The sequence below is a fragment of the Xenia sp. Carnegie-2017 genome, unplaced genomic scaffold (assembly GCF_021976095.1).
Source record: "Xenia sp. Carnegie-2017 unplaced genomic scaffold, XeniaSp_v1 HiC_scaffold_23, whole genome shotgun sequence".
NCBI lineage: Eukaryota > Metazoa > Cnidaria > Anthozoa > Malacalcyonacea > Xeniidae > Xenia > Xenia sp. Carnegie-2017.
In genome coordinates this window covers 14,783,621-14,807,863 of record NW_025813486.1, presented here as the reverse complement: position 1 = coordinate 14,807,863, position 24,243 = coordinate 14,783,621, and the positions used below count along the sequence as shown (strand labels likewise).

General features: G+C 33.9%; 1 protein-coding gene across 1 annotated transcript; it reads left to right on the top strand.

The window, feature by feature from the left end:
• The first annotated feature begins 14,463 nt into the window (after nucleotides 1-14,463).
• Nucleotides 14,464-15,527, top strand: LOC124449209 (52 kDa repressor of the inhibitor of the protein kinase-like). The gene is made up of 2 exons (XM_047000151.1): nucleotides 14,464-14,871; nucleotides 14,913-15,527. The coding sequence occupies exons 1-2, from the start codon at nucleotides 14,464-14,466 to the stop codon at nucleotides 15,525-15,527; spliced, it is 1,023 nt and encodes a 340-aa protein (XP_046856107.1).
• The last annotated feature ends 8,716 nt before the right edge of the window (nucleotides 15,528-24,243 follow it).

The following is a 24,243-nucleotide window of genomic DNA, read 5'->3' as shown; positions in this document are numbered from 1 at the left end:
TTTTAGTTCTTGCATTGTAAGCCTAAATTCAAAAAAAACCTTCAAAGGCTTTATTAAGTGTTTCAGTCTTTTCTTCATGTTATTTAATGAGTATATCTATCACTGGGAAAAATTATTGTAAACTTTGAAATTGTAGTTACAGGTACATAAAGCAGCTTAAAAATGATACTCTTCAATATAAAATGAAAACGCAAAACGCAAGGTGGACTGCAAAGGTACGCAGTAAGACATATTTTATAGAAAAGTTGCTATTGTGAATGGCCAAAAATTGATGAGTTTCTGAGACTTTTGAAAACTGATAGAAGTCCAACAGTTCTGAAACTGAAAAAGCCCTAGATTAATGAAGAAAAGCAAGAAATCCAAGAGGAAGCAAAATAGTAATCACAGCATTGCGGCTTCTTTTAAGCCAAATAAAAAACGAGAAGATTATTTTCTTCCACTAGAATTGCTTACTTTTTATTAAATCAGTTTACCTGGGTGAAATAAAAAATTTCAGCTGCTTTTACGTTTTCCCCAGATGATTCAGACCTAAACACGACTGTGCACTTTTCAACGATATCAAAAGCATTTATTATGGCTTCTATATTAAACAATAAACAAAAAAGAGTTACTATTATTCCGCTTTTCAATTCTGAGAAATTCCATGCAACTCTGAAAGTGATTTAATTGTGTGTTGTATATAAGCCAACATAATAATCCACACTCAAATGTCTAACAAATTACTCTTTTCTCTTCAGTAACAAAGATGTTTTTATCTTTTGGAACAAACAATTAGAGATTGAATATAAGTGTGCTGTGATATTCGGGAAGACAAGACAACAAAATGAGCTTTTCGTCCGCCACTTGCCACATAAAATGGTTCAAAAAGGATTGTTGATTTCTCATATATCTAGAATAAGGCTAGAAAGTTTGTAAGATCGAAAAAAGTAGTCTTTTTGTCATACAAGCTTGTATAAGCGTAAAACAAACTGATTAAATTGGCCTTTGTAATAACTGTTTCCCTTTTTTGTTGAACAGCGTTAAATTGATCAAAAATTATGAGCAGAAATTAACAGAAAGAAATACATGAAGGGGCTTAGTTTAATTCGCAAACATCCACCGCGTAACGATTAACAACACTAAAATGGATAAAATTCCAACAGTGTTTCACCTAAAGTGAATGAAGAATGGTTTGAGTCCGGGAGAATTATTAAATATTTCAATAGATGTAGATGGTTCAGGCTAGTTGGGTCCTGAGAAGGACGGTTGGTGTCGATGTTGAATGACGTTTCAACTGCCTCGAGGATTATCATTTTTTAAGTCATGTAAGGAGTAAAAGTCAGGTCCTCCGTATTTGTTGTCTGGTTCATATGTCATCATATTATGTGTAATGAAAATGTGTTGGTGTCTATTGCTCTGGTGGATTAGTCTAAAGAATTGTAATATTGAAACTATTTGTTCGTTTGTTTGAGGTTGTTTGAAGTCGCTTGTAAGGTGCCGCTTATTGATGTGATCTGATCGGTGGGTTTTGTATTGAGTTGGTATACCAACTTTCTAACGTAAACTGATGTCAGTATATAGGACTGTAAGTAATAGAATTGCCGAGTACCAGTCAATATTGAGTTTTGTCAGTCGCTTATGTTCGGCAATATGGTTAATTTTGTCTTCTTTCTTTGTTGCTAGTTTGCTTTTTAGGTAAATGGACAATGCACACGTAAAATTTTCCATGTTTTTGTTATTTTCGAACTATCGTACTCAGTGAAATATCCTGGTTTAAGTAAGAGATTTAGATTATAAAACTTTACTTTTTATATGTTTTTTCACATTCAAAACTATTAATTTTAGTTGAACATTAAAAAAAGCAAAAAATTAAACTCACTAGCTGACATGCATAAAATAGCGTAAAGGCCAGCCATGTTCAAAGTTGGTTTCTTGTGTAATTGTTATTGCATTTTCTTTGCTGTCTGCCTGTGCAATATGAAATTTCATTAAAAGTGCATTTAATGTTCAAGCTAAAGATGTAGTTTGCAAGCTTTACCAACTATTTGCAAAGAAATGTAAACTTTTAAACTAATCTTATTTTGTGAGAAAGATCGTCAAGAAAAATTTATGACTTCTATAAGACCTGGAGGGAACACGTCATCAAAATTACTATAAATTATTATCGCGCAATCTGTGTCAAAAACATGTCTGATTTTGGTTGTCAAAGTCAGCGGAAACATGCGGGTTCATAAAATAAAATTTTTTTCGCCAACCCGGATAGGACAACCACGATGCGATTATTAACAAATAGATAACATTTTTTCGCTAAATTTTCCTGAAAGTTTGTAGGAAACATTAAGAACAGAGTTGCATTGAAATCAAATGAAGTGCAACATTAATTAATAAACTCTTTGATACATGTCGAACAATAAATTATTGTTGACAAGTGAATCTCATTAGGAATTGCCATAAATCATAATTTATTTTTGCCACGAGACAAATACAAGCAGAAATGTTTACTTTCATTTGTTTATTTTAAGATGATAATTTCCATTGTGATTGAGTTCAATTTGAGAACAATGCCCTTGTAATTGATGCTATAGCTCTGATACATGCACTCAAAGGTAGGTGGACGACCTTTAGAGATAATGCAATGCAATTTTCAATAGTATGTTGAAATTAGCACGTGGTAAAAAAGCAAAAAGAGTTTATTTTGTAGCAGATCGCTACCTTTCCATCAGCATAAGGAATAATGAAAGAAGTAGAAGAGCCAAAAATTTTTGGATCAAAAAAGTTCACATTTACGACAAAGCGCAAAATATACCAAAACTGTGGAATAGATATCTGAGTTTTGGTAATAACCAGGTGTCTGATGTTGTTCGTGTGCAAACACTGGCGTTCTTACTCATCATCACAGCTTGGCGTCATTTCTTTGTTATATGTGACATCGAATGAAAAATGTTTTCATTTGTCACATGGGAGATATGACGAAGATACTGTAGTTTCTAATGAAATGTTTGAGCTTAAGTGCAATCACAAGGAGATTGACACTCGCTTGCTGTTTCACGCAAAATACACAGTAGTGAAATCATCATCTAAAGTCCTGACACAGACATCTTCGTTCTACGTATTGCAATGCAACGAGCAATCGAAAAATATATCTTTTTAGTGACATGAAAAGAAATTCTTTTCGTTGATTTCCATCAACCACATAGTTCAGGCGATGGATGAACATCTTTGTCAGTGTTTACCTGGTTTTCTCGCTTTTTATGTTATGCTACCTTCCGCATGTATATTGGTTTTTTTGGAGTTCATTGTAAGATCACATACATGTCGCACACTTTTATGTTTCATGATATCGAGTAGTGTCCATAATTAAATTCATATGCAAATTTCTAATAAACTGCAGGTTTTTGGCAATGACAACAAGCAGAAACGTGATTGGTTTTTAACGATTTATACGTTGTGAATTTATCGTGTAGTTTCCAAAATTTTCCAACGAAACTGAACAATAATTATAAAAACACGGACTATTTTGCCAATTCTCCTTGACAAGCACAAACTTTTGATAACTGCGTTGGATGCCTGCAATAAAGTTAAATCGTTTTTGAAAAAGTTTAAAACATGATCTTGATTCTTGAATGATGACGATCTATCGCGAGCAATAGATAACAAACAGAATGATTATACTAATCGTTATTACTTTTATAATAAAATTAGAACAAAATTTGTTTTTAAGAAAATGTTTTCAATTTAAAATGTCCTTATCGTGAAAGCAATATGAGTTGAAAATGAAATGAACTTCAATGTAAAATAAAATTAACTTTAATGTAAAATGAAATCAAAATAAACTCAGTATAAAAACGGGAATCGCAAATTTTAAATGATTAAATTTTCTAATAACGAACAATCTAAGCTTGAAATTTTTTCAGTCATGGTAAGCATGACAGGCATGACCTCTAGCTACGCTACTGGTTTTATAAGCATTTTAACTGTGGTCGACAAAGGTCGAGTACTTATGCATTGCCATTCAGTTAACCGTGCTACAAATTGTGTGAACTCTTCGTGACCAAATTTTCGAGTAACGTATTTTGTAGTTGTAAAGTATGAAATCGAGAGTGTTTGAATTACGTTTTTTGGAAAGCGTTTTGTGATCGATTGAATTCTTGTTTTAAAATGTAATGTCTTGTGCTTTTTGACATTTTAAAAAGTGTTGCGCAGTAGCGCTTGTGTCATGTTTTGTTACATGTTCTTTAAGTCGAGTCTTAAGGCATCTCTCAGTTTTACCAATATAGGATTTCGTACAACCAGCGGACTGTCTTCATTGAAGTCTTCACTCAATGGCTTATGAAAAAGGAGTATAAGCCTTCAGGACGTAAATCTTCATGTATATTGGAAACAAAGACAAATAGCCCATCGACACCTTATCTTAATAAGTTATCGAAATACATCTAAAATCCCAAATGAAAAACTGTGCATATTTTGAACACTGGCAGTGTCTGAGGATGGTTTCCAAAAGCTTCCACGTAAATATTTTACAATTTGATATGGCTGAGGACATTTTGTACTACAAGATATCATCTTTGAAACAAGGGATTTTCAAGCAAAACTCTATAAAATTGATATCTTGTTATTGTTATAAACAAAACATGCTTCTTACCTAAACAGGAGAATAATAATACACTCATCTAACAATGATGTACTAACGCTAGGATTTTTTTCCATCAGCTTGGATCTAGACAGTAGTGAATGCACAAAAGAGCTAAAAATCGTCAGTTATATATTCTTTATCATCACCTCTCACACAACATCGGTTTAACAATCTGCATGGCACTTGTGGATTTTAATGCATGGCAGTGATACAAGTATATTTGAAGTTATTGGGAAGAAAAAAAGCGTACAATGTTCTGGAGTCTTCCAAATTACTTAAAAAATGCTTGTCACTACTTTGCTAGCCCAACCTCTGCGACGATCTCATCAAAAATTTCTTCAAATTTTCCAGGGCAGTCTATTTATGCAGCAAGTAAAAAGTACCATACACATTGGATGTGCTTAGATATCTGTTGTTTTTGACAAAACTGAAAGGAAAGGCCTTTCACCCATGATTAAGAACTAACTCTGTACAACTATTAGAAGTCTTTGTTGGTTGACGAATTGATGAACTGCGTGCAAATACTAGAAGTTTTTGTTCCGGTGCACCTACTGTTGTGCAAGAAATGTTGTAGTAAAGTTTGTTTCTGCGTTGCTGAAAAACTTGTTATAAGATAGTGCTAAAATCCTCAGTTTTGGAAATGAAATTTCAAATGCTATAATGAGGAAGACGGCGCGATAGAAAAACAAAATTTCAATTAAAAAAGCACAACAATTTTAGTGAGACCTCTTTCTAAATGTTAAACATCGCTAGTTGTCGTTCAGACTAATAGATTATTCATTCATTTTAAAACGGTAAGTCACGTGACCGTTAAGTCAAACGAATATTGTATGTAATCTTCGTTCACTTGTGCCAATAAATGTTGATCAATTCAATTACTGACAATTTAACGATCTTCGTTTAATGCTTACACAAGAGCCAATGATAAAAATTGCCCCTATATCGGTTTTTAAAACTTTTCTGTGGTGAGGGGTTAAAATTGCTAATTTCCAGCCCTTCTTGCTATGACATTGCATGTCGACAGTTTTGGTTAAACTTAAAGCAGACATCATATTTAAATATTAAGATGAAATAGTTTAGGGGTACTGATAACCAGATACCTGTTTTTGATTTTCATACCTTCGGCAGAAAAATACAAAAGGTTTAGATCAGCTGCGTAACATTGCTCCACTGATAAATGGGTATTCTCAGGCCTATAAAAGTCAAATAAATTTTTACTGCATGCTAATATTGTTTTTTTAAAAAGATAAAATTGGGAAATTTAAGCTTTCGTGAAGCGTTGATAAGCCATTCCCAACGTAAGAAACTTTAATAACTCTAAGCTATTTCATACAATGCTTTAATCTAAAAATTCATACAACCCCTTAAATTTTGAAAGTGCATTTTTTTCCCATAGTTCAGTAATTACTTAAAACACCTGTAAAACTTGCGAACTAAAAGTTGAATGTGTTGAGCCTCAGCAGATTTCCAAATTTCGAGGATTTGACCTGAAGTGGAAATGTTTTTATTTTCACAATGATTGAAATAATATTCTTTAATAAAAAAAGAGTGAATTTGAAGGGGATAGGATGAGAATATACTAAATACGTTTTAAAAAGATATGATAATGCATAAGTCATCATTTTGATGATTAATCTAGATAAACTCTCCTAATTTTACAAATATTCATTGTGACAGCAAGCAAAGGGTGGCTAAAAAGCCCTCCGCCCCTTAATATGATATCGCTTTCTGTCCGTCCTAACCCTTGGTGATATGATGGTGAACAATACAGTTTTGGGCGTTCGTCTTTTTCTCGGAAAAATATCGTGAGTTGTTTTTCTATCGACATAACGACTACAACAATGAATCGAAGTACATACACATATAGTATGAATGTAATAATACGTTTCTTATGCGTGAACTGTGAGGCGTATGGCCGCGTGAAAAGATTAAAAGATCTGCTACTGCTCCAATCTTTCACAATTTACAAATATTTTTTGTGCAAATTTACAAAAGTTTCAAGTGACAGCAAATACCACGCAATATGCTACGTTTACCGCAGAAGTCTTTATGTGTGTATATTTATGAAAACCTGAATAGGTTCTTGGAGAAAACAGAAGGTTAGAACATGTATGCTCTCTGTTGTAAACGCGAAAATCTGTCGCCAGCGTTGTGAGAATGAATGATTCGGGTAATGTTAAAAATTTATTCTTGTTTCAAACATAATTATGTATTGTTTTCTACTTTTAGATTATGTGCCAATAATCTTTCTACATTTACAAAAAACCCACTGTTTATTGAAAACACTTAACTCTTAGCTTATGTTCTTATAGTTGCTGGGTACGAAGAAACAAATTTTTTCTTGCATTTTTTACCAGTATGTTTACTTCAAGTAGCTACTTCGGAGCCTTTGAAGTCAGTGTCCTCGTATGTCTCATTTCACATTGTATGCATTCGACGGCCACCATTATTCTGGCAAGTACTTGCCAAGGAATTTGTATATGATTCTATTGTGCGAGAACATTAAGTTACACATTGTGAAGGTTTACTTTTACAATGTGCATTCTAATTATCAGAATTTCAAAATACAATGTAAATATTGCCAATTTGTATTTCAAAGCGCGATTTTCTGTATTTTACACAAATAGTATTACAATATAATTTAAGGTAGTTAAAACGCAGTAATGGGTTGGCAAAACGCATTTATCTATTCTGGAAATACATCCTTGCATAAATCTTTTGGGTGATGTGGGTTTGTTCACCACTATATCAATCATAATTTTTACAATCGAAATATTGAGTTCACACGTTTGAACAAATTATCGAATTTTTCACAACAATCTACAATTTGGTTTTGTAAAATCTTTATGGGTTGTTCACAAAATCAAAACGTTTTGTTGGATCAAATTCAATATATTGACAGCATTGTTTAAAATTTATATTTCGAGCACAATATCAAGGAACATAAGTATAAATTTTAAACTAGACTTTTAATTTGAAAGTTGCTTTAATAAAAATTTATTTTTCAACTATGAATTATTCATGAAATTCTCTTCAATCTACTCCTCGGTGTCAAGTGTTGCATCATTTCCAAATAGTATGGCAGACCTACATTATCTTGAAGTGTTAATGTTTATAATAATATCGTCTCAAGTTGAATTAACAATAAAAACTTTTGGGTACATGTTGTTACCCTCAAAAATGAAATAGATCAAGAGCGTAGTTTAATCTAATAAACATGAAAGTTTATATAATGTCTGAGATTTTGAGCTTCTGCTGTAAAATGACCACGCACCTAATTGAATCAGATGCACAAACTAAAAATGGGACATCAAGTTCTAGGACTTGGGACCAACATATTGAACGAGAAAAGGCCACAATCTTGTAAGATATTTTTAATTTTAGTTAATGGAGAATTCACTTATTTAAAGATATTGAGTTTCAATCCATTTGTAGAACGTTTATGTTATATTACATGAATACTTTCTTATATTGTATAGTTGCAATAAATTTGATTTCACACGAAATTATAAATATATCATTTAAAATTGTTACTGAAATCCATGTTTTGATATAAAAGTAAATCTATAACAGTTTGTTTTACAAAATATTTTTCGCGTCTATGATATGTGATACGTCGTTCACTCAACCGATAAATCAGCAATCACGATTGTCACGATTTAATATGTATTTAATTTCATTTATGCGACACATGTTATGTCCGGTGACTCTTGACCAAAGAGCCGAACTCTTACCCTATATTTCCCTTCCGATATTAAGTTTTCGCCATTCTGCTTCAGTAATTCCGCTTCCGCCATTCCGTTTCCGTGTTTTACCCCGACCCAACTTGTACTTGGGGGCAAATTACAAGGACAAATTTCAGCCCGGATTAAATTTTAGCCCGGTTGGCCGGGATGAAATGTCATCCCGGGTTCAAAAATTTGTGATGTAATCGTTTCAGCCAGTGCTGAATATTCACGCATAATTGCGTAATTGCATAACTGCCTATTTGCGTACGTATTGCTTATGATGACGACAACAAAATGCTTTTATCCTCGAAGATATCCAAGTTAACAAAACTATGGAAGAAAAATTGCTAAAGTCCGTGTTGCAGAAAGAAAAAAAGATTTCGCTGGGGTAAAGATTTAATAATTCCTAGTTCAATGCAGACAAAGTGAGGCAATACAAGGCTGTTCGATTTGGCCTCGCTAATATATATGCGAGTGACTCTACACAATTTAGCCCATCATCCGTCCAGTGTAACCCATTATTGAACAAACGCGAGGAAGAACTCACTGATGAGGAGAAAATTGAAAAGCAACGCGTTAGAAAGCAACAAGAAATGGAGAAGACACTGATAAAGAAGGGTACACGTGTTCAGAAAAGTTGAAGGAAGTATGGTAAGACTTTACTGAAGCTGTGACCAATGGTCGTCGCAGTGGAAGTGGTATAGTTGTCATGGAGTACTATGATCAACTAGCGCAGATATGGGTAATGCAGCAACAATAAAACTACTGTTGTGTTGAATAAGCGCAAAAGGAATCAATGCTCAAAAGTCAACTGAAGAGCTGGAAATAAACTACGAAGAAATTTTTAACCAGCCTGACCAGCCTTCATTTGAGCAGATGAGAACTGAAGATGCCATTATTAATCCTTTAGATAATCCTAAAGCAGTGGAAAGAGCAAGAGAAAGCGAAACGTAACAAGTGTTGTTCCTGTGCTTATAGACAACAAGCGAAAGCACATGGAAAGACAGCTTAGTGCGACCCAGCGTAATTAGTTGTTATTCCAAGAATCAAAAGAAGATTCGAAATTTAAGAAAGATATTGTCACATTTATGAAATAGTCAGATCAAATGTTTGCAAATTCAATGCAAGAGATGAGCTAGTCCATGTAATTAGTAGCTCAAAGTCTAGCAAAATCTATGGAAATAATGGGTCATTCTTTCATGCAATAGTACAATCATAATGCTTTTCCTCCACGCACATATCACTCTGGTCGAGCTGTAAATAATAATTTTGGTACCAATCAATTCAATTTTGGTGAATCTATTCCTAGTCCTGGTAATGAGAGTATTAGCTATGGCAATGATGATGATGTGGTAAGCTATCATGCACTGTTGGTTCCCTTTGTCAAAACTTACATGAAATGTGTATTATGAATATGCATTTGTATTATGATACCTTAAAATCATATTGATTTATATTTTTTAACATTTTTTGTTTTGCTAGAAAATGTTATTGTTCAGTTTGGATAAATTAGACTTGTTAATAAATTATTTTGAACACATTAATTCTTTTATATTACACGAAGTAAGTATTTCTTATTTTGTTTAGAAACATAATATCCTCTGGTCTTTAAATTTTATGAAATGAGCCCTTCAATGTCCTTCAATTAAAAGGATTTTAATACAAATGATCTGGTAAGTTATATGTGACATAGTCCGTCAAACTAAACGAGCAATTTCACATCCTTGATTGTTGTGAGAGTAAACTGGACCATGAAGAGTATTTCTTTCATCTTCCAGGCGCTGTTGCACTTAACCATCAAATACTGTTGCATCCAAACCATTACCTTCATTTCGTTCACAACAATTGTTCCAAACAAAACAACTGTAAACAACTGTTGGGATGGAATTAAATTTGAGTCACCTGTCCCTAAAAACCTCCAACGAGCTTTTACTCTTCCAAAAGCACACTTAACATGGTGTCTGGCTGATCGAAGCAGGTTGTTGAACATTACTTGGCCATTGTTTGAACAGGTTTGGTACTCCTTCAAACAAAATTTTGTAAGGGGATAAGCCGGATCTCAAATAAGATAATTTGGCACATTTTTACGACCAGGGAGAAAGTTAATATATGTTATGGGCATCATGCTAATTGTTTAATATCTCACAAATGGAAGAATTTGCAAAAACCTTTGAATTGTGAACTGAACCTTGCCATTTACATTCCACATCCATAAAACAACCTTTACTATCACAAACAGCTTGGACATTGAGGGAGAAAAATCGTTTGTAGTTATAAAATTCCTGTGAATTGTCTCTGGGCTTTCAAACGAATATGGGTCCCATCAATACACCCAAAAGTTTGAAATATAACAAATTTTATTTCAAATTTGGATGCATTTGCTACGTTTGCTTGTTTATGGCAGAGCATACTTCGATCACAACTTTAGTAACAGTACATTGATGTATACCAAATGCATTGGCAGTCATCGACAACGATCCCTTGTCTTTAATATGATGAAGAGGCACTGCTACTTTTTTGCCGTTGTGAGTGACCGATAACTTGGACTGTATGGTTTAGGTGCAGGGGCGGATCTAGACCGATGCAACCGATGCGAATGCATCGGTCAAAATATTTAGATATTAAAATCTGCGAGTTTGCATTTTAATGAAATAAATAGCAAATATTATTTTCGAATTATTTAAAACGCACATTTGACAGTGATATATTGTTTAGTTAACTTATAGATTTAGCAGTTTTAAGCTAAAATTTGTTCTAGAAATAACATTTGTGTTCTCCGATAATTTTGTCGTATTCCATGACACAAATAGCGAAAGAAAAGTCGATAAAATTTAGCGAAATTTTGTCGTGAATACATAATTAGTAAGTAATTTAATAGTATTCTGCCAGCACGTCACGGTAGATGGAAGAGGCATCGCTACGTCACAGTAGATTTGCGATGCATCGGTCGATGCATCGGTCCCGAGTCCTTTTCCGCGTGAAATCTACTGTGACATCAGCAAAACCATTGTTTTAGGGCCTCACGTCACGGTAGATTTTGCCGCTGAGCGATGCATTTTCCATAATTTTGTGATTGTGGGCACATGGCACCGATGCATTCAACTTTGAACTTCAAAGTTGAATGCATTGTTATTTGATCACTTGATATAACTCGCAATCATCGATCGAAGTCATGGCTGTCGAGAATATCAAACAAGATCTGTGTACTCTGCTTCGAGAAGAGAAGTCATTTGATATTAATGGAGTGCGTCGAACCTATGAAACGAGAGCTGCTACTTTTATTTCAAAATCCTCTCCTTGGAATCCCTTTTCAAAGGGTAAAAATGGGAGAGATATGTCAAGTGAAATGTTAATACCTAAGCCCTTGACAGTTCATTGGCAAAGTGGAGAACTAAGAGCTTTAAAGTAAGTAAATCTACCTTTATGCTTGCATGTTTTAAATGTAAATAGTGTACTCATTTCAGACTCAGAGTGTAGTCGTGTAGATAACGACGAACAATCATCATAAAATATACACGATGTCATATTACTTATGCAGCACTTATACTTGTATTCATATGTAATATAATACAAACTGTAATATGCAGGGGTAGGTGCGATTTTAGTTGCATTTTAGTTTATGTATTGTATGGATTACATTAAAAATGTAATGACTGTATTCCTTCTTCCAATATACTTATGACTTCAGTAGAAGCTCACATTTTCTTTTCCAAATAACCCTGTCAGACATTTAAGTTTTGAATTCTTCTGATTTCTAATTTTTAGCCACACAATGAGAATTTTCTTAACTCTGCTATATTTAGAACTAGAGGTGATGGTAATTGTCTGTACAGAGCCTGCTCAAAATTACTTTGTGGCAAGGAAGACCTATGTCATTTGCTGAGAGACTTGACAAGCATTGAGCTATTCAATCACCAGGAGTATTATGCTAACCACCCTTACTTAAAAGATAAGTTGCATTTTTTTAAGTCAGAAAATACTGCTTTTCTGCATCAGTATCAGATGTGGCTTTAGGCAATGGCTATGATAGGAAAAATCCAAGCACAAAGGTAATAGTAGTTAAAGAGGAAGCTCTAAATAATGCATGCAATGGTACTTATTCTTCACTTATGTGTATATTTGGTTTGTCTTCTGTCACTGGAATGACTATAATTTCAGTTTATCCCGAAAAGTTGGACCAGGAGACCAAATATTCACAATTTCTAAATGGTAAAATTCTTCCACGGCAAGCACACCAACATATTTCAAGTCAACTTGTTCAGCCTTCTAAGTTAATTTTAATGTGGACAACTACTGGTGCTTATTCTCTTCCAGAATTAGATATAGAATTTCAACCCAATCATTTTGTACCACTAATTGAATTTAATCAAACTAATAACTCAAGAGTTAATAATAAAAAAAAAATTACTGACCACTTTAAAGTTGATGTCTTACAGAAAAATAAAAGTGGACTTGAGCAACAAATAGACACAACTTTGGTAGCACCTGCAAAATCCTCACCAAGGGAAGACTTAGATGGCAGCAGCTATGATTGCTTGAAGACTTCCTTAAAACGTGGGTTAAATTAGTGATTGTTCATTTGCAAATATATTTTAATTATAGGTAAGCATGCTTTTCTAAGAACATAAGTAAAGCATACCATGCAATATAAAGTATTCGTTGTGGGATGGAGGATATTTTTGTACATGTGAATAAATCCTTCCTTCTAAACATGAGATCGTCAAATTGGCAACAAGCTTTCACTCAAATGCACCAAAACAATGACCTATGATATATGACCTTGCATGTTAACGCATTCAGGCTTTATTATTTTGAATGTAGTCGTATACCTACATCTTAGTAATGTTTTATTTAGGACCTCTTTCATGCGACTTTGAAGATGGAAAAGTATCAAATGCTTCTTGTCCCTTGTCAAAATCTGTAAAAACTGATATGACAGATGTTGATCCCTTGGATATTGGACATTTTGTATCTGTGGCGGCCCTAGATGACGACACAAAGCTAAGACTTATAAAAATCACTGGAAGCCTCCCCTTCTTTCAATTTTCCTTTTCTGAGAATGGTAAATCTTCAAGAAAATTTTGTGCTGGCTGGCTAGATCGTTGGTCCTGGTTGTGCTACTCTAAATTATTTGATGGAGCCTTTTGTTATTATTGCGTTTTGTTCGGTCATCAAACAGGACATAATGGTTCAAAGCTTAGTAAATTATTTAAGGAACCCTTAAGAAACTGGCAGAGTGCGGCAACAAAATTTTACCAGCATGACAAATATTCCCTAATTCACCGTGACTCCAAGTTACGTTTGTCGCAGTTCCAACGTGTGATGAAAGGTAAAACTATTGGCATCGACGAACAAGCCGATCATCTTAGAAGTGCCCGCATTCAATACAATCGTGACGTTTTAGGCTCTATTATTAAAACTATTATACTGGCAGGCAGACAGAATCTTCCCTTACGAGGCCATCGTGACGACTCAAAGTATTTTCTATCTTCTAATCCTGGGAACTTTCAAGCCTTTTTGAATTTTAGAGTAGACGCGGATGACGCGAAACTAGAAAAACATTTTGAAAATGCAAGTAAGAATGCAACTTATCGTTCGAAGACAATTCAAAACAAGCTGATAAAGATCTGCGGGGAACAAATCAAAGAAAAGATTGTTTCTGAAATCAATTCTAGTGAATGCCCAATTTAATCAGTCCTTGGTGATGAGGCAACAGACTGCAGCAGTATCGAGCAGATGCCAATTGTTGTAAGGTATGTTGACTCAAAGCAAGAAATTAATGAACGATTTATTAAATTTGTTGAGTGTGAAGGAATGACTGGCGAAGCGCTAGCGAAGAATATCGAAGATACTTTAAACGAAGTTGGGCTACTACTTTCCAACTGTCGTGGTCAGTGCTATGATGGTGCCAGTGCAATGTCAAGCAAATCAAAGGGAGTTGCTGGTCGTATTTTAAAATAAAATCCAAAAGCTTTGTATATCCATTGCGCTAGTCATCGATTGAACCTTGTTGTTGCTAAAGCATGTGGTGAGCAAACTGTCAAAAACATGTTGGGGCATGCTCAAAAGATCTTCAGTTTCTTCAGCCCATCCCCCCTACGAATGCAGTGCTTGAGGCAGAATATGGAAAAGTCTGGGTTACGTCGTAAAAAACTAGGAGCTCCATCCACAACGCGTTGGGTTGAACGGATACGTACACTTGATGGATTTGTGGAAGCATTTGTACCTGTTTGTCAAAGTTTAGAGTACATGAAGCTCAATATGAATAAAGATTTTGATAATTCAAGTAGGGACGCAGAGGGATATCTTCGTTCCATAAAATCTTTCGAATTTATTGTTAATCTTGTGATTACATCAAATGTTCTGCATCACACAATGTCGTTGACTGTTCAACTGCAGCAAAGGATGATCGATATCGCTGAATCAATTAAACATATAAATCTTATGAAGTCACAATTAAAAATATTACGCAGCTCGGCTGATACAATTCATGACCAATACTACGAAGAAGCAGTGGATTTAGCAAACAGAGTAAACGTTGATGAAAAATTCCTCGACTTTGCAATGTTCAGACAACTCGTGAAAACTATCCTGCACATACAGCACGTGAATACTACCGCATGAAACTAACCATCCCTCTTCTTGATCACTTGATTGAACAGATGGAATTTCGGTTTTCTTCAGAGGTGTGCGATATTTATCGTGGATTCTATATTATACCTAGTATTTTTCTCAATTGCAAGGACGTTAATTGGAAGGAAGAGTTTATGAAGTTTGCTGTTGCATATAAAGAGGATATGCCACACTTTCGGAAAATACATGCTGAATTAGGATTGTGGGAAACAAATTGGAAAGGGGGCTTTGAGAAAGTTAAGTACGATTCAATTGCCGACACGCTTCAAACTTGTAACAAACTTGCGTTTCCAAATATATTTACAGCGCTTAAGATACTCGCTGTTGTTCCAGTCACTACATGTGAGTGTGAAAGATCCGTTTCTGCCCTTCGTCGAATGAAAACTTGGTTACGTAGCACAATGATCAACGAAAGGTTAAATGGATTAGCCCAAATGCATATTAATGATGATATTAAGTGTGATGTCGAAGAAGTGATTAATACCTTTGCTAGACAAAACCCAACGAGGATGCAATTTCTTGATATCCTGGAGGATAAAGAAACAGATGCTTGACGATGAGCTCCATGAGAAATTCTTAATGCTGATAAACAACCTACATTTTCTTTGAGAGTTATCTTGTTTTCAGCCGTTATTGAGAGGACGAAGACCACGTTTAAACATTGATTTTCTTAAACATTTCATCTTTGCTGTGGTTGGAAGAAGACGATCTTTCAACATTGCTTTTATAATTGCTGCCGTTAGAAGAAGACCATCTTTGAACATTGCTTTTATTAAACTTTTCATCTTTTTTACCGTTGGAAGAAGACCACCTTTGAACATTGCTTTTATCAATGCTGTTATCTTACAAAGACGGCTCATGTTATTTTTCGATAAAATTTACGCTTAAGATTTTTCTGTCACCTTTCCCAAATCGCTGGAAAATGCTTCTCGGATAGTGAAAATTCAAAATTTTCTGGGGAGCATGCCCCAGACCCTCTAGCGGTGGCTCGCGCCTTCGGCGCTCGCAATGCATCGGTCAGCTAACGAGCTGGATCCGCGCCTGTTTAGGTGCAATGATAGGATTCAGTCAATAACTAAATTAAATTAACTACTAAATTAAAGAAGCAGTCCTTAGTCATTCTTAGGTTTTTCTTCTAAACATTATGTGGAGCATCTCCATTCAAAAGATTTTTCCACCACTCTTCGGTTCTTCTATTTACGACTTAACATGACCTACTCTTTCGACGAAGTTGTCGTAGTTGCCTGTTTTCACTTTCCTCTGCTATTTTTTTTTTGCTGACATACATAATAACAAATAATGCCGTCTCTTTAAGCACTTGAAAGCAATTATCATATGGTAATATTAAATTGACAACAATAAAAATAACACAAATTGCAAAGAATGAAGGAAAAGAACTTTCTTCAAATTTTTGCCACCATTTTTCCTTTAAAATATGCGTAATCAAAGATCATCGTTGCTGATACGTTACAGTACGGTAGTAGGATGTATTGTCTGGTTGTATTTACATTTCTTATACATTTTTCGCTTTACTAATACAGATTTACAGTAAATTTATTTGTTTTCGAACATTGTACAAAATAGAGGTATTATTTTTATGGATTTACAATTTTACATTAAGTGAAATATGATGCGTGCCAAACTATGAACAGAAATACAAAAGACTTGCGATCATTTGCAATGCTCAACGCAAAGCGTTTACTTTCAAATGTAATCTAATACAAGTCATAAGCGCGTTGTTTTCATTTATCGTTTATGGGAATTTCGTTCTCTGAACTATATCTTAGACACGTTAGAAAACTTTTTTTAAACACAATCATAGCAAAAATGCTCTCGGTGAAAAAACTTTTAAAAGTCTCAAAATATCTAAATGCCGTTGCTTTTCTTTGTACGAGGCTTGAGCACAGTCACGTAATAATAACAACATATGTCATATTGCGCTCAAATGTTCACTGATATAATGATTTATTAAATAAAGCTTTGTCTGTCTGTCTACAGCCTCCGACGAGTTACAAAAGAAATAAATGGGATGGGATGTAACACAATAAATACATAAATAAAAAAGCGGAAATATAGTAATATTAGACATTACAAAAAGAAAAAAACCCGACTACCTATTGAAGAGCAAACTGATGTCATTTAAAAAATACTCTGCAAAGAATGTGGTTGGGGTTATTTCCTTGAAACAGGCAGATGTTTCCAAACAAGAAAGAAGGAGCACAACCATACAATTCATTTTGAAAACATTTGTATTATTGACACAGGAAACTACAGAACGCGAAAAACTTTAAAATCATTGGACACTGGAATGACCAAAGCAGCCGATAATAATCCAAAACCACTTCCAGCACAATACAAAATTCTTTTATAAAAACAGTATATGCCTTCTACATAGAACATTGTATAATATTATTTTATTTTTGCTTCTTTATTTATGTATTTGTAGTGTTACATCCCATCCCATTCATTTCTCTTATAACCCGTCGAAGGCTGTAGACAGCCGAAAGCTTGCTGATAAAATATCAGATCAGTCAACATTTGAGCGCATTATGTATAATCTTGATATTGGATCACGCATTTTTTCTAACATATGGCATAGACCAATTCTCAAGTGATTCTTTCACGTAAGAGCATGCAAACGACAAACAATCTTTGAGTACTGTAAATACATCATGCATTTTATAATTGCACATGATAGTAAATTGAGACGAAAATGATGGTAACAGTTAAACACAACAGCGGCAAAATGTCAATGGTGAAAAACTAAAATAATTCGGTTTGCATACATAATGCAACAAGGATTAACACTATCATCAGGTAATTTTGAACGCAAAAAATAAAGAGGCAGAGATGTCGAGTGTAAAAAATAAACAGCCAAGTCAGAGATTTGCGTGAGCGTATCGGTTTGAGCATTAAGCAACGAAGCAGTGTGATGCAGAGCTTTATATTTGTAGAGGGCTCTGGTGTGATGTAGAGAGAAAAGTTTACGTTTTTGTATTAGTAATAAATCAATCCCAGCACCATGCATGACAAACAAATAAAAGCTATAAAGCTTATGCAGCAAACCATATTTCGAAAAATGTACACTTGCTTTAGTCACCTATGCTGTAATTTACGTCATTTTGCGCAATTCTATTTTATATGTAGAAGTCAATAATAGTGCGTTTCCAATTTTAGTAGCAACATTGAAAAAATTAATTCTAACTTATTCTTAAGAAAAAAAATTAACCTTACCTATTCCAAAAGGATGAAAAAGTCTGTCCAAGTTGTTCTTTCTAGTTGTTTCAGTAAGGTCCTAAATAGAAAGGTATTATAATTCATTAAGTAAAGGTATTAACGACACAATAGTTATTATAGTTTATTAAATTATGAGGTATTATAGTTTATACATTCAAGGTAATATAAATAAATTCAAGGTATAAATATAATTCAATGTATAAATATAATTTAAGGTATTATAAATATAATTCAAGTTTATACATTCAAGGTTTTATAAATATAAATATAGTTTATACATTCAAGCTATTATAAGTCATGAAATAAAGGTATCAACGACACAATAAACAGACATATTGACATATTCACACAATTATATATTCACAACTTAAGAAATATTACAAAAAAACTACAAACAACACCAACAACATTACACACTTATTCTAAAGAAGGCTCGAAGCAACGAGTCGAAAGCTTAATAAAATATTTTTATACAATCCGGAGAAACATTTATATATATTTAACCGTACGTCCTGTGTCCCAAGTGCAGGAATCACCATTTAAATATGGTGATAGCCGGGAGGGCACATTGTATATACAATTTGTATATATATATATATATATATATATATAAATGCAAATTGTATATATACAATATTATCCCCTGAAGAGTGAGAAATCACGAAACAGGCTTGTCGGGATGAAATTGTACTTTTGTGTATTTTCTTCTTCTCATCAATATATATATATATATATATATAAGTTTGAAAATTTGTAATCCAGGCATTGAATACATAAAAGATAAAAGTTTCTCCTAATTTTGAATGAGCTTTCGACTCGTTGCTTCGAGCCTTCATCAGAATGAGGATATTTATTTACACGTGCTTTTAGCTTGGAGACGTTTAGAGCGTCTAATTGGATTAGTGGGTGGATTAATGTGATTGGATGGGGTGAAATGCGTTGCCATGGGTTTTGGTGTGTTGTTAATATGGTTGTGTTATTATTGAGTGTATAGTTTTATGTCTTTTTCTTTAGTTGTGAGTATATGATGGGTATGTCGATATGTCTGTTTATTGTGTCGTTGTCTTTACTGTACCAAGCTTCTTTAAATTCGCGTGCGTGTTTAGTCTGTGCGCGTCCGAGTACTTAAGTTTCTGTCTAGTCGAATGTGTGGTTGTTTCCGTGGGTATGTTCTGCAGGTAGTGAGTTCGGATCTCGTCGTTTTATGGCGTTTTTGTGTTCTGTGAGTCTTGTTTCAATTTTCTTAGATGTTTGTCCTATGTATTGCTTTGAACAGTCTTTACATGGTATCATGTAGATCGCGTCAGTTGTATCATGAATTGTTGTTTTGTCTTTATGTTTGGTGAAACATGATTTGAGTTTTGTGTAGGTTTGTGGGCGACGTTAATATTAAATGGTCGAAGAAGTCTGGCAGTCATTTCTGATGTTCCGTTTATGTATGGTAATGTGACGATTTTACTGTTTCGTCCGGTTTTTGTTGCTTTTGTCGGTTTGTGTTTTGTTTTGTATTTTGTATATAGTTTTGTTTATGAAGTTTCTAGGGTAATTGTTTTTAATAAATGTGGAGTATAAGTAGTTGCGTTCTGTTTTTTTGGCTTTTTCCGTATTACAATGAGTGTTTATCCTGTTGAAAAGTGTTCGAATGCAGCTTATTTTGTGTTGTGTTGGATGATTGCTGTTGAAATCGAGTATTTGGTCTGTGTGGGTGGTTTTGCGGTATACTTGTGTGTTTAGTGTACCGTCATCTGTTCTGGTTAGTAGGATGTCGAGGAAGGTAAGTTGTTTGTCGTGTTCTTCGTCTTTAGTAAAGGTAATGTTCTTTGTGGTATTGTTTATGGTGTATAGGATTTGTTCAGTTTTGTCTTTCTTGACTATGGCAAAGATGTCGTTGACATATCTATATATATATATATTGTTGCCAATGAAGTGCCAGTTGGGAAACGGATTATCAAAATAATATTAGAGCCCAACAAATAATTTTGAACATAGTCATACACAATTTGGCTTTGTGAAATTTACTAAAATAGTGACGTTTCTTATTGACTCAAAACATCTTGAGACTAATAAGGAAGTTAACAAGAATTATAGATATATTTAGAGTTATTGACATAATTTGAGGGTCAGATTACTGTGGCTGTGTAAGTGTGATGCGATGTATTGTTAGGGTGTGGTGTTGGGACAAGAAAAGCTTAAGAGGGAATGAGCTGCCTTGGGTGTTAAGTGAAGGTTTTAGTTTGGAGATAAAGAGGCTTTCGTGGATCACTTTGAATGTGTTGGAGCAGGATGAGATGATCTTAAATTCGTCTGGTGAAGTTGGGTGGTTGGAGGAGTTACTATAAAAAAGAATACTTGACATAAATGGGTTAGTATAGCGTTTTGTCGGGATGACATATTTGACCTCATGATCCACGAAAGCCTCCTTATCTCCTCAGATTTTTAGACATTGACATTTACCACTCAAACGACAAATTCACCACCTCTGTATATCGTAAACCCGCATTCACCGGTCTTTTCACAATCTTTCACAGCTTTATCCCACTTTCTTACAAACGCAACTTAATCTCTGACCTATTACAACGCTTTTTCAACCTCTGTTCTAGTTATGAGACTTTTCATGCCCAAATTGCAACCACTAGAAAACTATTCAAACTCAATTGCTTTCCAACTAATATGTTCGACCACATTGTCCGTCGTTTCCTTTGACCACATTGTCCGTCGTTTCCTTTGACCACATTGTCCGTCGTTTCCTTCGATCCCATCCTGTGCTGAGGATGGGATCAGCAAACCTAATTAATGCAGACTCCATCACGTGTAACTGAAATTACGAGCAATTTTTTAATATTTCTTATGTAGTTGTCAGAGTTAGAACTTGCACAGCCTGTGTTACTTAAAACATGCTTTCAATTTTCTGAGTTACTCCAAGTGAAATTTGCACCTCTTACAGTCACGCTTTGGGTGTTGTCGTATAAAACAGTTTTATTCCTTTTTGAACTTGTATGCTGCTTTATCTTATCAATCAAGCTTTGAGAAATTCTATCTACAAAGAGAACACATAATATTCACATTCAAACTACTTTGCTTTGCATTTGCGTAGACAAACATATTTGGTAGAACAGTTCTTTCAAAACATAAAGGCAACACTTTAAGCTAAAAAACGCTGAGCAATATTCTTAGTTCCTTCTGGATTTTGTTTAAGGCATTACCCACGACCCAGCGCAGTTTGATAAAAACAGGCACTTGACAGGTCCAAAAGGATTTTCTGGCTTAGTGTAAATAAAAAAGAGTTGTTATGTAGCAATATTTTGGATATTAATTTGAAAGGAATATCTTGGTTAATGCGTCAAGATAATTTTTAATAAACCCCCTTCAACTGCAATCTATGAGCTGCTTTACTTAACATCTTACAAACGACATGAAGAGAAATAGTCAAAGCGCGTGAACAAACTGATGGAATTTGCTTTCCAATAAATGCTAGTTAAGAATTGACCATGGGGTTTATGGATAAGAACAATCTAAAAAGCCAACTGATTGCTTTACTCGTGTTCAGAGTTGTAATTTAAAACAGGATAAAAAGAAAAAATGTTTGTAAAAGTAATGGGCGACATTTATCGTCACGAAAAAAAAGAAAAATTGTACAATACACGTTTTACATGGCACATCCGAAGACTCACAATAGGCCATCATTTTACATTCATTATAAGCTACAAAAATATTTTGACAGTAGTGTTTATAAGACGATTTGTCGATTTTCATCAATGGCTCTAAATTTTGTTTTAAAAGCAGCTCTGCATGACTATGTCATTCAATTTTTGATGTTAAAGCAATGAAATTGATGCTACAAAAGAAGTTTCGACAGATCAATAATTAAGGGGGGAGGGACTCATTTTGATATTTGCAATAATATGCCAAATCAGGTACCTTTCAAAAATTTTGTTTTGTGTTGAATACAACATGCAAAATGAATGCATGGACTCTTATCCCCATTTATTTATAGATCTTCCAACGGCCTCGAAAAATACTTGGTTTGATTTTGAGATTTCTTATGTCGAACAAGAGTCTATAGCTTTTTAAAATCTGTTATCGTTCAGCTTATAGTGATAAGGGGCTACAGTGACTTCTCTCAGTGTCGTCTCCTGCCATGGAGAGAGGAGGAAAGAGCATCAGGTATATTGCAAGAGAAGAGTTTACAAAACCAGATGAGTAACTTAAAGAGCTAATATATAGATGAGTGATTTTACAGAATAAAGAGTTGAAATAGGGAATGAGTCACGAAAAGTTGGTGTAGAAAAGGAGAGGTTAAACGTAATAGAACTCTCACAAAAAGCAATGAAATTAATTGGGAAATCTAGAAAGAGAAATAATATAGAAGAAGAAAGGCCGCAAAGAAAACAAGAACATCTGGAGAAGCAACATTTGATTAATTATCGGAAAAGTTTGAAATGAAAAAATTTATAAAAGAAGAAGAATTAAAGAAAAAAGAGAGCGGCAGAAAAAAAGAAAATGCAACACTAATTCACACTAAAATCAGTTAACAACCACTATTTCATTGTTTTAATTCATCATAATCTAATTTATGTAATAAATTTCATTATAATCATATACATATATTCTTATAATAATACACTTTCATGTTGAACATGGAAAATAATATAATATTCATAAAATTGTAAATCAATCATAAACATAAAACGATACAAATATCATCTGTTTTAATGACATTAATATGTTTTTAGATAAGGATATCGTTCAAAGTACGTTTCAGTTGAACATGGAAAAGATTCTAATTTAGTGAAAACAAAGACGACAGCCAAAACCCCAAAGTAATTAAACTATGCAAGTGTGGGAAAACCATTTAAGAATGTGATTGTCAAACGTATTAAAGTACCTCTACCAGCAATAGGTTTAATAGGCGTTATTAAACCAAGAGCAATTCTTAGCGTATCCTTGAAGAAAATTCTTAAGAATTGTGGACAGAAAAGTCAGGGAAAACTAGTTTTTTGTGGCGTACTCAAGAGACTTGCCAATACAAAATTTTGTGCCAACTGATTTAGCTTGGCTCAGGCTTTCGATGAACAAGGTCCATCGAAAAAAAAACACTCTTTAGCTCTCAGTTTCCTAAGTATGTCTCTGTGTGACAGCAAGTGCATTCATATACTTTATTCAGACGATTCACGTAGAAAGCTTATACACCTCATCTGTAAATATCTTTAGATTCTCGAGCTTTTTGCCATCATTTTAAAATGAAATAGTTACTATTTCGATAAAAACGAATAAAATGTGATTTTGCCATTTCAGACCTTTAAATAGATAAAGTAGCATTGTAAGCAATGTTTGGCAAGCGACGGAAATGTAGTAAACACGCGATGTTTGAGTTCATTGACTTTATGTCGCTATTTATGTCAATGGTAATGTTTATATAGAACATCGCAGATTTTAAATGCAAAGCAATTTCCATTGAATTTATTTCAGAACAAGGCGTACATAAAGCTTACATTGTTACATTTCAACTGTATACATTCGATTGACATAGTAGATTTTGTAAAATGGCATAAATACTATGTCAATCGCTTGTGTTCAGTGTTTGAGAGTAAAAGCGCGAATAGTTATTGTTTGAACTCTTTTTGACTCTCCAGCACTTATGAAATAAAATAAAAAATGATGTGCTCTGTACCTGTATAAATAATGTCACAGGTATAGATTTAGCACAAACATGATGAACCATTTTAGAATTATCAAGCTACGAGCATCAATTATTATGTGCAGGTAGGATTATCCCATTCATGATATTTAAGTCACTAATAAAAGTAAAATAGCTTTCAATAATAATAATAATAAAGTATTGTTAGTACTTGCATTTTATAAAAATGTGGTAAAATTTAATGATTAATTCATTCTGATCTTTTTGATGTATAAGATGTCATTGTTTTAAACATAATTCATCTGAAATTCAAATAAAAAGAAATCCCTCAATTTATAAAATGTCGTGGCTAATGATCCGACCCAGATATTTTGTTTTCATGGTTATTGTTCTGA

What these genes read in the sequence shown, in the direction of transcription:
- LOC124449209 (XM_047000151.1), top strand. Translation starts at nt 14,464, where the DNA reads ATGGAAAAGTCTGGGTTACGTCGTAAAAAACTAGGAGCTCCATCCACA. An exon ending in CAGTGGATTTAGCAAACAGA is followed by an intron (nt 14,872 to 14,912) that starts GTAAACGTTGAT and finishes TGCAATGTTCAG; the next exon opens with ACAACTCGTGAAAACTATCC.